Here is a 15,734-nt window from a genome sequence, read left to right as displayed (position 1 = left end):
TAGGAGTTTGGGATTGACATGTACCCACTGCTATATTTAAAATAGATAACCAACAAGGACCTACTGTATAGCACAGGGAACTCTGCTCAGTACTCTGTAATAACCTAAATGGGGGAAAAAAAATTGAAAAAGAATAGATACATGTATATGGATAACTGAATCACTTTGCTGTACACCTGAAACTAACACAACATTGCTAATTAGTATACTAATTACTAATACACTCCAATATAAGCTAAAAAATTTTTTTAATATTAAAAAAAAAGTTCATGTGGAAAGTAAACATGCAAGAATTGCTAGGAAATACCTAAGCAGAAGGAAATAAGGCAGAAAGAACAGAATATAAAGTCAGACATGGACACGATTACACATGGGACTTAATATGAGGAAGGGGCATTTCAGATCAATGGAGGGAGATTTTCATTCAACAAACAGTGAACAGCTGGCTGGCCAGCTGGAGGAAAATAAGTTTGGATTTCCATCCAAATTTAATCTAGAGGGATCAAATATTTTAATTAAAAAATGAGAAAATATGGGGAAAGGGAGGGAGAAAATGTCCTTTCTAAGCAAAACAAAGCTCAACAAACTGTAAAACGAAAGATAAAAAATTTTTTAACTGCTTAGGGGGAAAAATCTCATACTCAAGAACAAACAGGGAAGAAGATTTTTTATTACCTACAATAAGGAAATAATAAATACAGGATTGTAAAAGCTATAATACACAATTTAGAATTATATATCCATATGTACAGGAGACGTCCCTTTGTGTAGAAAGCAAGGGCGCTTTACACTATATTTATATATGCGAGGGTGTCCCCTCCCTTCTCAGCTCCTTGCTATTGTGGTTGCTTCACATCGAAGTGTTTTAAGGAAAGCCTCTTCTTTTTTTTTTTTTTTTTTTTTTTGCGGTATGCGGGCCTCTCACTGTTGTGGCCTCCCCCGTTGCGGAGCACAGGCTCCGGACGCGCAGGCTCCGGACGCGCAGGCTCAGCGGCCATGGCTCACGGGCCCAGCCGCTCCGCGGCATGTGGGATCCTCCCAGACCGGGGCACGAACCCGTATCCCCTGCATCGGCAGGCGGACTCTCAACCACTTGCGCCACCAGGGAGGCCCTCTTTTTTTTTTTAACACTCCACACTTCCAGTACAAGGGGCACACTTTCGATCCCTGGTAGGGGAACTAAGATCCCACATGCCACATGGCATGGCTAAATAAAATAAAATAAAAGAAGAGAAAAAGAAAAAGAAAAAAAAAAGAAAGAATGGTTAATTGAGACCTTAGAGTACCATCCCCTGACCAGCCGTGCCAACTTGGATTGATTTGTAGCGACTGTGGACACTGTGTTGAAAAGGGTTCTATGATTTCATCCAGACTCAGTAGGAAAGATGCTCAGTTTGGGACTTCCCTGGTGGTGCATTGGATAAGACTCCACTCTCCCAATGCAGGAGGTCCAGGTTCGATTCCTGGTCAGGGAACTAGGTCCCACATGCATGCCGCAGCTAAGTTTGCCTGCCACAACTAAGGAGACTGCGAGTCGCAACGAAGGAGTCCTGAAGCCACAACCAAGGAGCCCTGAAGCCACAACTAAGGAGCCCGCCTGCCACAAATAAGACTCGGCACAACCAAATAAATAAAAATCAATCAACCTGTTTTTTTAAACAGAACAGAGTCACACATTTATTTTTATTTTATTTTTGACTGTGTTGGGTCTTCGTTTCTGTGTGAGGGCTTTCTCTAGTTGTGGCAAGCGGGGACCACTCTTCATCGCGGTGTGCGGGCCTCTCACTACCGCAGCCTCTCTTGTTGTGGAGCACAGGCTCCAGACGCGCAGGCTCAGTAGTTGTGGCTCACGGGCCTAGTTGCTCCGCGGCATGTGGGATCTTCCCAGACCAGGGCTCGAACCCGTGTCCCCTGCATTAGTAGGCAGATTCTCAACCACTGTGCCACCAGGGAAGCCCCAGAATGTCTATTTCTTTTTTTTTTTTTTCGGAAAGCCTCTTCTTAAATGGCAGTGCTTTCCCAAAGTAAGCAAGTAAGGTGAAAATCAAGCAATAAAAAATTATCCTTGAAAAGCCTTTAAAAAAATTTTTTAATATATTTATTTATTTATTCATTGGCTGCTTTGGGTCTTCGTTGCTGCGCATGGGCTTTCTCTAGTTGCAGCAAACGGGGTATACTCTGTTGCAGTGCATGGACTTCTCATTGCGGTGGCTTCTCTTTGTTGCAGAGCACAGGCTCTAGGTGCGCAGGCTTCAGTAGTTGTGGCACGCGGGCTCAGTAATTATGGCTCGCCGGCTCTAGAGCACAGGCTCAGTAGTTGTGCTGCATGGGATCAGTTGCTCCGCGGCATGTGGGATCTCCCGGGACCAGGGCTCAAACCCGTGTGTCCTGCATTGGCAGGTGGACTCTGTTTTTTTTTTTTTAATATAAATTTATTTATTTATTTATTTTTGGCTGCGTCGGGTCTTTGTTGCTGCGCGCGGGCCTTCTCTAATTGCATTGAGCGGGGGCTACTCTTCACTGCAGTGCACGGGCTTCTTATTGCGGTGGGTTCTCTTGTTGCGGAGCGCGGGCTCTAGGCACGTGGGCTTCAGCAGTTGTGGCGCACGGGCTTCAGTAGTTGTGGCTTGCAGGCTCTAGAGCGCAGGCTCAGTAATTGTGGCTCACGGGCCTAGCTGTTCCGCGGCATGTGGGATCTTCCCAGACCAGGGCTCGAACCCGTGTCCCCTGCATTGGCAGGCAGATTCTTAACCACTGTGCCACCAGGGAAGTCCCCAGGTGGATTCTTAACCGCTGCGCCACCAGGGAAGTCCCTGAAAAACCTTTGAAATGAAACATGCACAAACACAGCTGGGGGGCAGGGGAGTGGGGCATGTCGGTGAATACAACATCCATCCGGGTCTGTTTTGGCAAAATCTCAGGATTACCAGTAGACAAGCCCAGCAGTTCTTCTAGGAATTTATCTATCGACTTGTTTCATGTAAGTGAAACATTCTATGTGAGAGGTTTTCATTACAGAGTAGTAATCCTAACAAAAGGTGGAAAAGAAACAGCTGGTAAATTGTGGTCCATCTTTGCTGTAGGATGCTCTGCAGGTGTGGAAAGAAAGAGGAAGAGCTCTGTGTACACAAGCAGCTCACTCTCCAAGGTATCTTGAGAAGCGAGATGTGGGTCAGAGTGAGAGGATGTTACGGTTTGTTAAAGTGTGGGGGGAAGATACTCTTATTTGTTGAATATGTACAGAGAACTTCTGGAAGGACACCCAAGAAATGAATAACCTTGGTTCTCTGTTGGATAGAGAGGATGCAGGAGTAAGGAGGTGGTTTATCACTACCTACCTTTTAATATACGTTTACAAATTGAATTATGTATATGTATTATCTAGTCCACAAGTTATTTCTCGAGGCTACTATAATCAGAAAAAAAAAAGGCTAACAACTTAATAGAAAAATGGGCAACGTATGTGACTAGATAGTTCCTGGAAAAAGAAATATGCACAACATAGGGAACTCTATTCAATGCTCTGTGGTGACCTACACGAGAAGGAAATCCAAAAAATAGGGGATATATGTATACGTATAGCTGATTCACTTTGCTGTACGTATAAACTAGCACAATACTGTAAAGCAACTATACTCCAATAAAAAAACAATAAAAAATTAAAAAAAGAAATACACACAGATCACAAATGGCTTTTAAACTTATGAAAGCATGCCAAGGTCATCACTTTAATGAGAGATCCAATTAGAACAATACTAAGATTTTTTTCAACAATAGATTAGTATAGATCAAAAAGTTGGATAATACGGTGTGTTGGGAAAGGTATGAACAAATAGGCATTCTCATATGCTGATGGTGGGCGTGTAAATGGGTATAACTTCTCTGTTGAGCTGTGGGAAGTATCTGGTAAAATTCAGAATTCACATACCCTTTAATTCAGTAATTCACTTCTAGGAATTTGTTTTAAATCCACCCCAATATTTATGCCAAGGTGGATGCACAAATGTGTTCATTGCGGCATTATTAATAGCAGAAAAGACTGAAGATAACCAAAAATGTCCTTCTGCAGCCTACTTAAAGAATAGGTTCATGCAACAATAGAATATGTGGTTAAAAGATCCATAATCCAACAGTAAAAGATGGTTCATCAAACAATAAAAGAATAGAATAATAAAAGAATAGAACAATAAAACACTAAAAGAATCCAGTGGTAGAATAGAATACAAAAGTCAAGTAAGCAGGCCAAGTCTGTGTGTGCTTATGTACTATGCTCTCTGAGATATTATAAATAACGTAAAAGGTAAGTTGTGAAATACCATGTACAACATGATATCTTGTGTGTAAAAACGATGAGGGAAATATGTATGGGCTTGCGTAAGCAGAGAATAGCTCTGAAGGCTATAGGGACAGTGGCGGTCTCTGAGGAGGGAACTCTGGACCTGGGGGTGGGGTGCACGTACCTGTGGAGGGGACTCCTATGGATCAGGCTTGCTGTGGGGAGAGGGGCTATTAGAGAGAGAAGAGCTTTGAAGATGAGCCAGTGGCCCAGGGAAACATGAGGTTGGGAGGGGGAGTGAAGCAGAGGGTGTATTATTTTTCAGTGCACGTTTATTTTCAAAATTTTAAAAGTAAAGTGGCTTTATAGTATGCTCAGGGAAATGCAATAGCTTTTTCATTTTTATGTGTTTCCAGTCTTTTTATGTGCATCAGTGTCCACTGGTTGTTCCTGCTTTTTCACTTATATGCATTTCATGTACATTTTTCATGTGTATTACAAGTAATGTTTGCCCCTGATACCTATCATTTTATACACTGAGATATCACCCACATCCTTCAGGATGACTACTATAAAAGTTTTAAAGAACAGAAAATAATGTGCTGGTGAGGATGTGGAGAAATTGGAACACTTGTGCACTGTTATTAGGAGTGTCAAATGATGCAGCCCCTATGGACAACAGTATGATGGTTCCTCAGAAAAATTAAAATAGAATTACCATATGATCCGGAAATCCCACTTCAGGTATATACCCAAAAGAACTGAAAAGATATTTACACACCCATGTTCACAGCGGCATTCTTCACACTAGTTAAGTGGTGGAAACAACCCAAGTGTTCATCAAGGGATGAATGGAGAAACGAGATGTGGTCTATCTATACATGTCATGGAATATTATTCAGCCTTAAAAAGAATTGAAATCCCGTCACCTGCTACAACATGAATGAACGTTGGGGACATTACACTAAGGGAAATAAGCCAGTCATAACAAGACAAACACTGCATGATTCCACTGATATGAGGCATCTGAAGTAGTCAAAGTCTGGAAAGAGAAAATAGAATGGTGGTTACCAGGTGCTGGGGGGAAGGAGGTGAGGAGTTGGTGATTAATAGTAGCAGAGCTTGAGTTTTGCAAGATGAAAAAGTTCTGGAGTTCTGTTGTGCAATAATGTGAATATCCTTAACACTACTGAACTGTACACTTAAAAGTGTATATTTTTTAATTTGGTAAAAGGTGATAAATTTTATGTTACGCACTTTTTGACCACGTTTAAATAAAAAAAACTGAAAGCAAACCCAGAGACAAAAGCTCCATCTCTGAAATGAAGTGAGCTCAAGACAAAGGCGAGATTCTTGGCAGATGAAACCAACACGCCCTTTAACGAGCTGATTGATGTGTGTTTTGTAATTGTTAGGCACAGTTTGAGAATGACTCCTGAGTATTTGCTGTAGAGCAGCTCAGAAAGGCATCCACACTGAAACGAGCCCTGCTCGGGCTGGGTACTGTTCTAAAGTCCTGGGGAAGGACTGAGACCCCTGTCTTCTGTTCCCTCTGATTTAGAAGACAGCAGGCAGAGGGTGACCTAGAAAAATAAGGCCACACTGTCCACAGGGCATGTGTCCCCAGGCCCCCTGGATGGCACCGGACGGGAGCTTCTCAGGAGGCAAAGACGGTGGTAGAGGGCGGGTCACAGCCAAGCCCCCCGTGACACCCCAGGGTACTTTGCGTCACTGTGGAAGCCTCTGGGCTTTCTCGGGGGAGCAGAACTGCAGGAGCCAGTGGACACCGAGGGTGGCGACCCTGCCTCTCTGGAACTCTTTTTCCACAAAAGTGACCAACTGCCCTTGGAGCCTTAACTTACCCTTGGGAGCCCGAGGCCTCTGTGACTACAGTGGTTTCAAAAGCTCTGTAAAACCTGATGGATGTCTGGAATGCAAGCCCACATGTGGCCTGGAGAAGCAGCTGCTCTTGCTTGGACGTGGGCCATCTTCTGGGAAGCCTAACTCCCGCCAGAGCCTGGCCTCCTGTAAACCCAAGGACCTGCAGACCTGCCACCCTGACCATGGGGCCTGGGACATCGTGCTCACCCTATTTTCCCGGATCAACCAGAAGCAAAGGAGGAAGCCTGCTGGGCTGTGCAAACAGCAGCGGGCAGGAAGTTAAACAGCCTTCGAACGGGGACCTGGACTTCGAACCTGGATTTCCCTGGAACTTGGCTTTGACGTCTCAAAGGCTCAGAGGATGCCTGATATGCCTATCTCGGCGGTCCCTTGACTTTGTGAGACATTCGATTGGGGTCTGGGGCCGCCGACCGTAAAGGGACGGCGTCCTCCCTTCGGAGCAAAACCCGCCCGTTCTCTCTGCTCCCCAGTCAGCCTGGGCCGCCGAGCCGGAGCTCGAGGGCGCCTCCAGCGCACCTGCCCCGCGCACCGGCCCGCCCTCCCCGCCGCCGACCGGCCCCCGGGGCGTGTCGCCCAGGGGTCCGCCCAGTCCTTGCGAGGCTCCGTCGGTCGCCCTGAGCTGCGGGCTCCGGAGGGTCCGGAGCCGCAGCTGGAAGATGCGCCCCGCGGCTGCCGGTGAGTGCGGGCGGAGGGAAGGGGGACCCGGCACGGGAGACTCGCCCCCCACGCCCTACCTGGCACCCGGCACGCTGAGCCAGAGGTGGAGGCGGCACGGGCCGGGAGGGAGGGGCTTCTCTGGGACCTGAGCTCAGGAAGGCGCCCAGCGAATCCAGCAGGGGCAAATGGGCTGGGGTTTCCCGCCGCTTTCCCGCCGGTCGCCACTGCCCCAGCTGCGTGCAGGGCCGGGGTGCGGGCACATCAGTGACTGTGACGGTTTGCCTGGAAAGTAGGTGTTGGCTGAGCGCAGCTACAGCAGGACCCAGGGAGGCCCAGGGGGAGAGGGCTCCCTCCAGCCGAGCGCAGGTGCCGGTAGGGGCGCGCCCCGGCCCCCGCCCCCATCTCCGACCTTCTGGACCGGGAGGGGCGCTGCGGGGCGCCGCTTAGAGGCACTTGCGGACTCCACCTGGGGCTCCTCGGGCTGCCGTCAGGGTCATGAGCCGCAGGTCCACCTGACCAGCCAGGGAAATGATGAAAAGTGCGGAGACAGGGAGACAACCCCTTTTTGGTCACCAGCCTGTGGGTGGGTGAGAAGTGGGGACTCATTAGCATGGACTGTCCCTTGTGATAACAGTCTCGGTAGCATCTTTCTATAAGGCTTCCCCCCACAGACCATTCTATCAAACTACTTGAGCCTGAGAAGATTTGGGGGGGGAGGGAAACAGGAAGGAGGAAAGAAAACCTCCGACGCTTTCCCAGCCGTTCCATCTCCCACTGCGCGCCGTCCTGACGGTGGTCTCCGTGCGCTTCTCCTGCCCGCCTGCCTGCCTGCGTATGCAAGGCGCTCTGGGGTCCTGGAACCGACGGCCTCTGGCACACATTCCCTTTCTAAGTGGTTTTGCTCTTTCTTCCTGTAATCTGAGGAATCTGGAGTCCTCCCAGAGCAAGGCAGCGTACTGTGCAAATATTAAAGTTGCTGGAAAGTTCTGGAAAGTTCTTTTGGCCTCTCTGGGGACCAGCTCCCCACCTGTCTCAGTGGCAGGTCATTGCCTCCAGGTGTTTGTTTGACTCTGTGCTCTCCTTCCTTCCTCAGTGGCGTTCTGGTTGTGCGGTCTCACTGCTCAGAAAGTTCTGAGCACCCCCTTTCTGCTCCATCCCCAATGGGTAGGAAAGCCAAATTTTAAGACTTTTTATTTGTGTAAAATATTCAAGTTTTCTACAAAACCATTTATTCGTGAACAGCACTGTCTCTGGTAACTTGTGTGCATTGTAGGATAAATGCAAGGAGATACATATCTCTTTTCTTGGGAGAAAAGATCTCCCTGGGGGCACTGACTTTCATTACCGCTATTTGGGAAGAATTTTTTTCATTATGCCTGTATTATATACTTATCGTCCAAATTTGCTGCTCACTTAGTGGAAAATGGTGAGTATGATCAGATTGCTTTCCCTCCGTCCACAGCTTTTTTGCATGCAGCCCTTGTGATTCATTTGTGAGCTATGTGGTCCTTTCATATCAAGGTTTGAGGTCACACCAGGTTGGCATATATCCAGGTGTGTGGCTGTCAGAGAAATTACTCACAGAAGCTCAGGGCCACATCACTTTTGATTTTGTGAGCTAAAGATTAGCTAACGTTCATGGAAGCAGCATTTCCCTCGATGCTTCAGTCAAGCCCCAGGTCTGTCCCATGTAGGGACACAGCTCACAAGAAGGACATTCAGACTAAAGGGATGAAGTAAATTAAGCCACCACCACCCTTCACAAGCTGGAGGAAGCTTCCCAGAGCAGTCATCCTAATTCCTCAAAATTAAGGGCGTTGGCATGTGAACTTTGGAAGGTGGGTTACTTTGCCAACCTGCTGAGGTGTTCAGCTGTGACACTTCCCAGCCCTACTGCCAAAAAGCCTCCGTCAGCAGGACAGTGACAACAGTGGACACTGGGGCCAGCAGAGCCTGGAGCCACAAAGCAGCTGCACCCCAAGTCTGGCATATCCACTCCTCAGGGACAAGAGGCGCAGGTGTGCCTGCCTCAAGTCAAGGGAATGTGGGTTCCTGTGGGGAGGTGGCCAGTGACAAAGCTCATCCTCATCCACTTCATGTGGAAGGAAATCCCTCTAGATTGTGGCCTTATGGGTTCAGAATGGCCCTCTGCAGCACCCCTGGGTTGGATGGGAGGGGGATCCTGAAACCCCCCCTTACCTGTAGCCTGCCTTCGTGTACGCTGGCTTCAGGACTGCTTTGTCCTCCAGCCTAAGTGAAGTGTCAGGGCCAGCCTGAGACCCCCAAGAATCTGAGGATGGAGTGAGGGCAGGACACACACACATGCACCCTAAAAGAGAGCCTCTGAGGAGGAAGTTCCGGCTTCCTACCTGTGCTCGGGGTTGGCCTTTGCTCTAATACTCACGGGCGCCTGCTGGGTGGAAGCGCTTAGGATGTGTCCATGGGCTGATGTCGACTTTATTACCTTATGAGAAAAGGCCGGATCCTGGTCACGGAGCCACAGAAGGTTCGCGGACTCTGTGTACTTGCCTTGCCTCCCCACCAACTCTGAAGCTGCTGGACCCCTCCTTCCAGGACAGGCCCTCCCCCCGCCCCCCAGAGCTGTCTTAGCTGAGTCCCTGAGCCCTCGCCTTTCCCAGGACAAATCCTCGCCCGTGCCCGCCCCATCCCGGGTTCAGGGTCCACCGCCAGCCCGTGCCCCAGCTTCTCACAATGAACTGGTCCCAGTGCGCGCTGCTGGGTCCGACTCCCTCCCCGAGCTGGTTCTGGCTCCAGTCATGGCTTCCGCAGCCACGGCAGGAAACCTGGCCTGGGGGTCCGCCGCTGCGCCCCTCACCCAGAGCACAGATGCTTTGTAGCCTTCCCAGGAGCCCTGGAAAATGTCCAGGGAGGGGTGCCTGTGGTCCCACAAGCCCGGGGCTCACAGCGCGCCTTGTGAGGACACGTGGGCTTTTATTCTCTCCCGTTGTCTTCCCTGTCACTTCCACCCATGTGTCCTTGTCCACCTGGGGACCAAACCGTGCCTCCCTTCCATGCGGGGAGGAAGGTATCTGAGAGGTGACATCGTGCTCCCTTTCAGTCATCTCCGAATCAAAAGCAACTCTTCACTCAAAGATCTCACGCGTGACACTCCGAAGATCTGAATAATCTCTGCTTTGCCAATTTTCCTCAAATACGACACTTGGATGAAATAGTCTGGCTGTGGTTCGACACACAGGACCCTGAACTATTGTTTTTGAACCTGAGACTCTTATCGATGCTGAATCCATGTTTCCAGCAGTCAGATCACACTGTTCACTCAGGGTGCATCCAGCGGCGTTTTCTGGAACATCCTGTGACCCTCGCACCGTCCTAGTTATGCGGGCACAGACCTGGAGGGGAGAGCCATGGTGGGCAGCGCCGACAAGGCATGTGAAGGGCTGACCTGAGGGTGCCTGTGCAGGCTTCACCCAGGAGGCCACAGAGCCGCACTGGAGTCCTTGAAGGAGGGGACAGGTGGCCAGGGGTCTGGAGGAGAGCGCCCTGGGGGCTGAGGGACAAACCCGTCCCCAGGGTACAGCAGGAAAGGGCAGCCACTGCAGTGGGTCAGCACGGCTGGAGCACAGAGCAAACAAAGGAATCTCCAGGACAGCGCGCCGGCTTCACCTGTTGCTCTCACTGTGTTTTCTGTGGCTCGTTTTTCCGGCTCAGAGATGTCCCTCTATCCTAGGACCTGCAGCGGCCACGCTGTCTCAGGCATTTCCGAGCAGGAAGCCATCTCTGCATTACGTTCTAACCATCTTAGGGACTGCGTGGTTTGGAAAAGAGAAAGAAATCATTGATGTTGAAATATGCACTTGAAAACAGACCAAATGGTCCAGGTAAGACAGAGGCATCCCATTGCACCAGGATGACTACCTAAGCGAAGCAGCCGCCCGGCAAACACCAGCAAATACTGACCCGATATAACCTAACCAGAGGGGGGAGCCTCTAGGCGCTAGGCTTGAAGAGGGAGCCTAGATCCAGGGCTCAAAACGGCTGGACTGACAGACAGAGGTGTGCGTTTCATCACCGCCCGGAGAGAGAGGCCCCCCCGGGCTTGGTGCTGGAGGGCTGGGGCTGCACATTTGGAAAGGGGGCCGGGGAACACCCACTGGTCTCTGCTCAGGGCTCTGGGCGGGGAGACACCAGCCCTCTGACACCCACTGGGTGTCCAGCCATTCAGGTCAGCTCCGACACTCAACACCCACAATAAGCTCCAGAGCCCAGGGGTTAAGGGCAGTGCCCTCCACGAGCTGCCCTGTCTTCAGACGCCAGCCATGGGCTTCGGGTGCCGCCCACACTTCTGACCAGCTGGCTACAAATCTGGGGGTTCCCACAATTCCTGGGGGTTCAATAATTTGCTAGAACAACTCACAGAAACACTGAAAGCATCACTCTGCTTAAGATTACAGTTTTATTCTAAAGGATACGAGTCAGGTGGACCAGCCAATTGCAGGGACATACAGGGTGAAGAGGAGTTCTGTGCCCACAGCCCTGGGCATCAGGGTGCATCTCCCTCCTGGCACATCCATGTGTTCCTCACCAGGAAGCCCCCCAGGCTTCTGAGTCCCGAGTTTCATTGGGGTCTTATTCTGTCATTGGTCACAGGACAGCTTGCCTGCCCTCTCCCCTCCTGGAGTTCCGGGGGTGGGGCTGAGGTGTGGGCTGGCTGGCCCCTCCCTGGAAGCTATCCTAGGACCCACCCTGAGTCACCTCATTAGCATAAACTCAGGCGTGGCTGAAAGGGGCCCCTTATGAACAACAGCAGACACTCCTATCAGGAAATTCCAAGGGTTTCAGGAGTTCTGTGCCAGAAACTGGGATGAAGAAGATGAGATATATTCTTTATTCTACCCCTTTGATAGATAAGCACCCAACGCGGGGAGCACGTAGGCTCTCTAGGAGCGAGAGAGAAGAGCTAAGATGCTGCGGGCCTGAGGAGACCGAGGCCGTAGAGATGAGGCAAAGTCTATGGAGGTCACCCCAGCAAGACTGGCTGGTGGATCCCACTGAGGGCTGGCAGGGGGACGTATGAAATCAGGAAGAGGCCCAGACAGCTGACCCTGTCCTGGGCAAGATGTGGGGCAGGAACAGGCCCGGGGAGCCGGGGAGAATCAAGGGTTTCATGTGGGACGTGCTAAGCGTCAGGCCCTGCGAGACGTCCCGGGTGCCGAGAGGGATCATCAAGGGCACACGCTTGTCGGGAGCTCGGAGGGTGGTCTGGATCTCAGTTCATCGGGGATCCTGCGGACAGAGCCAGGCTGCACCGTGTGAGGGAAAAGCCAGCAGAGACAACGTGGGAGACTCCCCCAGCCCGCCCCAGGAGTGGGGGTGCTGCCCAGGGGGGACATGGACGGGTCAGGACCGTCATCGGGGGCCTGGGGCTGGCAGCCTGGAGGCTTTGGAGGCCTAGACCAGCACAGCTGCCCTGAGCCGTGGGAGGAAGGTGAGGCCTGGAGGCTGATCCAGAGGACGGTTATTTCCAGATGCTCGGCCTGAGAGGGGACAGAAATGAGGCCGCCGGGGCGGGTGTGTGGTCAGGTGGGCGGGCTCTTCCTCTCGCCTCCCCTACCCCCTCTTGTTTTACCCTCTTCCTTCCTTCCTTCCATCCATCCAACCATCCATCCTCTTCTTATTTCTTAGGACGGGACGTATCAGTACATAAACGCTGATGGGGCCATCCCTGAGGTCCCTTTCTGCAGGGCCTTGGGCCATCCCTGACTCTTGGCAGTGTTGGTAATCCTGCACAGTCCTGATCTGTGAGCTATTTAAGGAGTAAAATCTGTAAGACCCGGGGGCACATTGTCTGTGAAGGAACAGAGCTGTCCCCTAGGCCTCCTGTAACCCAGGAGCGGGGCGGTGCCTTCTCCTGCAGAATTGAGAGGAAGGTTCTGGAGTCGACAAACCCTCTGCAGGGACTTTCTGCCGCCAGGAAACTTGGGTGTCCCCGCAGCCTTGTCTCTGAGGATACTGACAGTCTGGGGACCTTTTCCAGTGTCACGGGGCGGTTGTGTGCTCATGGGCACCAGGTACCATCCTCAGCACTGCTGACACAGCAGTGAACAAAACAGAGCTACCTCCGCCGCCCCCCAGAGCTTCCGTCTGCTTCCAGGAGCTTCCAGCGGCTCACGAGGGAAGGGCCGCTTCTGTCCTTAGGCCCCTGTCAGGGCCACCTGATGAGTTCTTGACCTGAGCCTCTGAGGACGCTCTGAGACTCAACACAGCAGCAAATAGGGAACCTCGGCCTGGACCGCTTTCACATCCTGTTCTTGGTACCCGCTCCTGTGACTCCACTGAGTGGCCCCGGACCCTCACCAGCCCACCGCCTCCCGGGGTGATCCCCCTCAGGGCATCCTGCTGACACTGGTGCAGGGACGCCATCCAGGAAGGCCGAGGAGGAGAGGGTCAGGAGGGGAGGCACCCAATGTGTCTTGTCTTGTCTGTCCGCAGGCACCCTGAAGGCAGCGTTCTTCATCTTCGCCTCCCTGTGTGCCTGGTATTCTGGGTACCTGCTGGCAGAGCTCATTCCTGATGTGCCCCTGTACAGAGCCGCCTACAGCATCCGGAGCATCGGTGAGAGGCCTGTCCTCAAAGGTGGGTACTACAGGGGGGTCCAAGCAAGGACTCGCAGACCAGCTGCTGTGCTGAGACTGGGCCCTGACCTCAGCTCTGCCCCTACTGGCCATTTATGTTGATGATCATGGGGAGGGGGAAGGGGAGGGAGAGGGGGAGGGGAGGGGCAGGAAGAGGAAAAAGCCTCTCTGGTAGTTTCCATACTATTCCAAGGCAGGTACCCCTCCTCATGCCCCATGAGACCCCAAGGCAAACCATGATGTTAAGAAAACAAACTTTATGGGCAAGATGCATTAAATAAAAATATGTGTTGGAATTAGGAAGGAAGTAAATTATAAAATATCCACCAAAAATTACATTGGAAAATGTGTGGGAACCAAAAGTAGTCACCTGCACCCTTTTTCACAATCTCATGGTAAATAGGTGTGCTAGTGTATTTTAACACAGAAATAAACTATACAAAATGAATTTGCACAAATATAAAGACCTGGGTAATGATTTTAAAAATTTGTAAAAAAAAAGCATTCCTTTTCAGATTTAATTACCTTTTGTGTCCAAGAAAAAAAAAAAAAAAAAAAAGAACTCTCCAGAAATCGACTATGACTGGTGTTTTTATTTTAAATAAGGTTTTCACAGTGAATTTGCCTGTAATCAGATAGATTATTGCATATGGATTGTGGACCAGGCCCAGTGCCACGGGGGAGACCCCCATGTGTGGAGCGCATGGGAGCTGCCCTCAAGGGCTTGCTTTCTCATTTTCTCCATTTTTACACAAAAGGTGAACTTGGTCCTGGTTACAGGCTTGCCTCTAGGAGCTGCCTTCCGACCTCCACTCTGGGGGGACACATGACTGCTTAGGGGCTGGACTCAGAGTGTGGAGGTTGAGTCTTTGATTCATAGTCCAGTGCTCACATGAGCGAGAGGTTAAAAGGGGACAGCATGGTGCATGGGCCAGGCTAGCTTGGCGGCCAGGCTTACTCCGTGCTGTCGTGAGCAGTGTGGCCGGGGAGATGCTCCTCAGGGACATGTGCCCCGTATCCAGGCGCTGCCCACTTCCTGTGCCTGCTGGAGGGGCAGGAAGAGGGTGCTTTCCTCGCCTTGGGACCGGGCTCCAGGACGAGCTCAGCTCTGCAGGCTGCAGGGCTCTGGAGCCCCTCCGTTACCCCGGCCCTGCACATTGTCCTACGTTCTGCAGTCCCCCAGGCCATGTGCGGGGGACACATCTGCTCAGAACCGGAAGCCAAGGAAGGATCACGTTGAGACATGAGATCAGTGTTGGGCTCTGAGCACTGAACCCCCGTGGCCAAGGCCCCCCCGAGTGAGATGACCCACTCCCACCTCCTTGGGCTGGCCCCCCTTTATCCAGGTTTAGCTTTTGCCACTTCCTTATCTTTTCTCTTAAAAAGGCCCATTTCTTGACTCAGCTGTGGAGGCCCTTGATCTTGGCTTCAGATTTCCATGAAGTTAACTCTTACCCTGCAAGTCCAGCTCTCCTGGGTTCACAGCGCCTGTCCATAGGTTGGATGTTGCCTCCCCTCCGTTTCCACGCGATTTTGCTCGCATGGGCAAGTCCCACAGGCCCGTGCTCATTTTCTAGACGTGGCCCGACTCTTCCTGGTCAGGATCCTCGGGCGCTGCTGGAATCTGCGTGGGCACCAGCCCTCCATGCCTCTCCCTATTCCTCGTGTTTCATGGGGGGCGATTAGGCCTCACATTCAGTCCCTCGACTTTGTGGAAGGTTCTGTGCTCGCCGCCGGGAAAGGACAGACGCAGTCTCCCTCCCCTGGCGGGGCTCAGCTTCCCAAGTCTCCCCTCCTCCGACTACCTCTCCCCCTTTTCTCCCCATTGGGCTGCCCCCCACAGGCCGACAGGCCCTGCACTTGCCCAGCTTCAAGACCCAAGACAGTGCCCAGAGTCAGCAACACAGACATCATTGGTCTAATGGATGGGGGAGCTTACACGTCTGGAACAAGGTCCTGGAGCCACACCCCACCGTGGGCACCAGAGGCGGGCAGGACCTGGCCACAGTTTTTGCTCCTAGGGGCAGGGGGAGTGTGGCAGTTACAGGGGGAATTGGCCTCAGGTTGGCTCATCGGTTACCAGGGAAACCAGCAGAGGACCAGGCCCCTCACTGCCCCTTTGATAAGCACAATCACTAGCTGAGCCTGGGGCAAGCATGTAGGAAGGTCAGTCACGTGAGCAAGAGGACAGCCACCTTGAGTGGCCTGACCACACTCCCCGATTCTCACCTCTGTACCAGGGGTGGAGACGACCTGCCTGCCACGCGTCACTGCCACAGCCCAAG

At 51.6% G+C, this 15,734-nt stretch overlaps 1 protein-coding gene across 1 annotated transcript in view; it reads left to right on the top strand.

Annotated features, from left to right (window-relative positions):
* FAM3B (FAM3 metabolism regulating signaling molecule B) overlaps positions 1-15,734 on the top strand; it is a 52,635-nt gene that overhangs the window by 12,140 nt on the left and 24,761 nt on the right. The window contains exon 2 of the mRNA XM_060100054.1: positions 13,307-13,450. Within this exon, the coding sequence (XP_059956037.1) occupies positions 13,307-13,450 (144 nt within the window). The remainder of the gene's footprint in view (positions 1-13,306; positions 13,451-15,734) is intronic.

Source organism: Mesoplodon densirostris, chromosome 5 (genome assembly GCF_025265405.1).
Source record: "Mesoplodon densirostris isolate mMesDen1 chromosome 5, mMesDen1 primary haplotype, whole genome shotgun sequence".
NCBI lineage: Eukaryota > Metazoa > Chordata > Mammalia > Artiodactyla > Ziphiidae > Mesoplodon > Mesoplodon densirostris.
The sequence above is the reverse complement of the archived record's forward strand: the minus strand, read 5'-3'. Positions and strand labels throughout refer to the sequence as shown.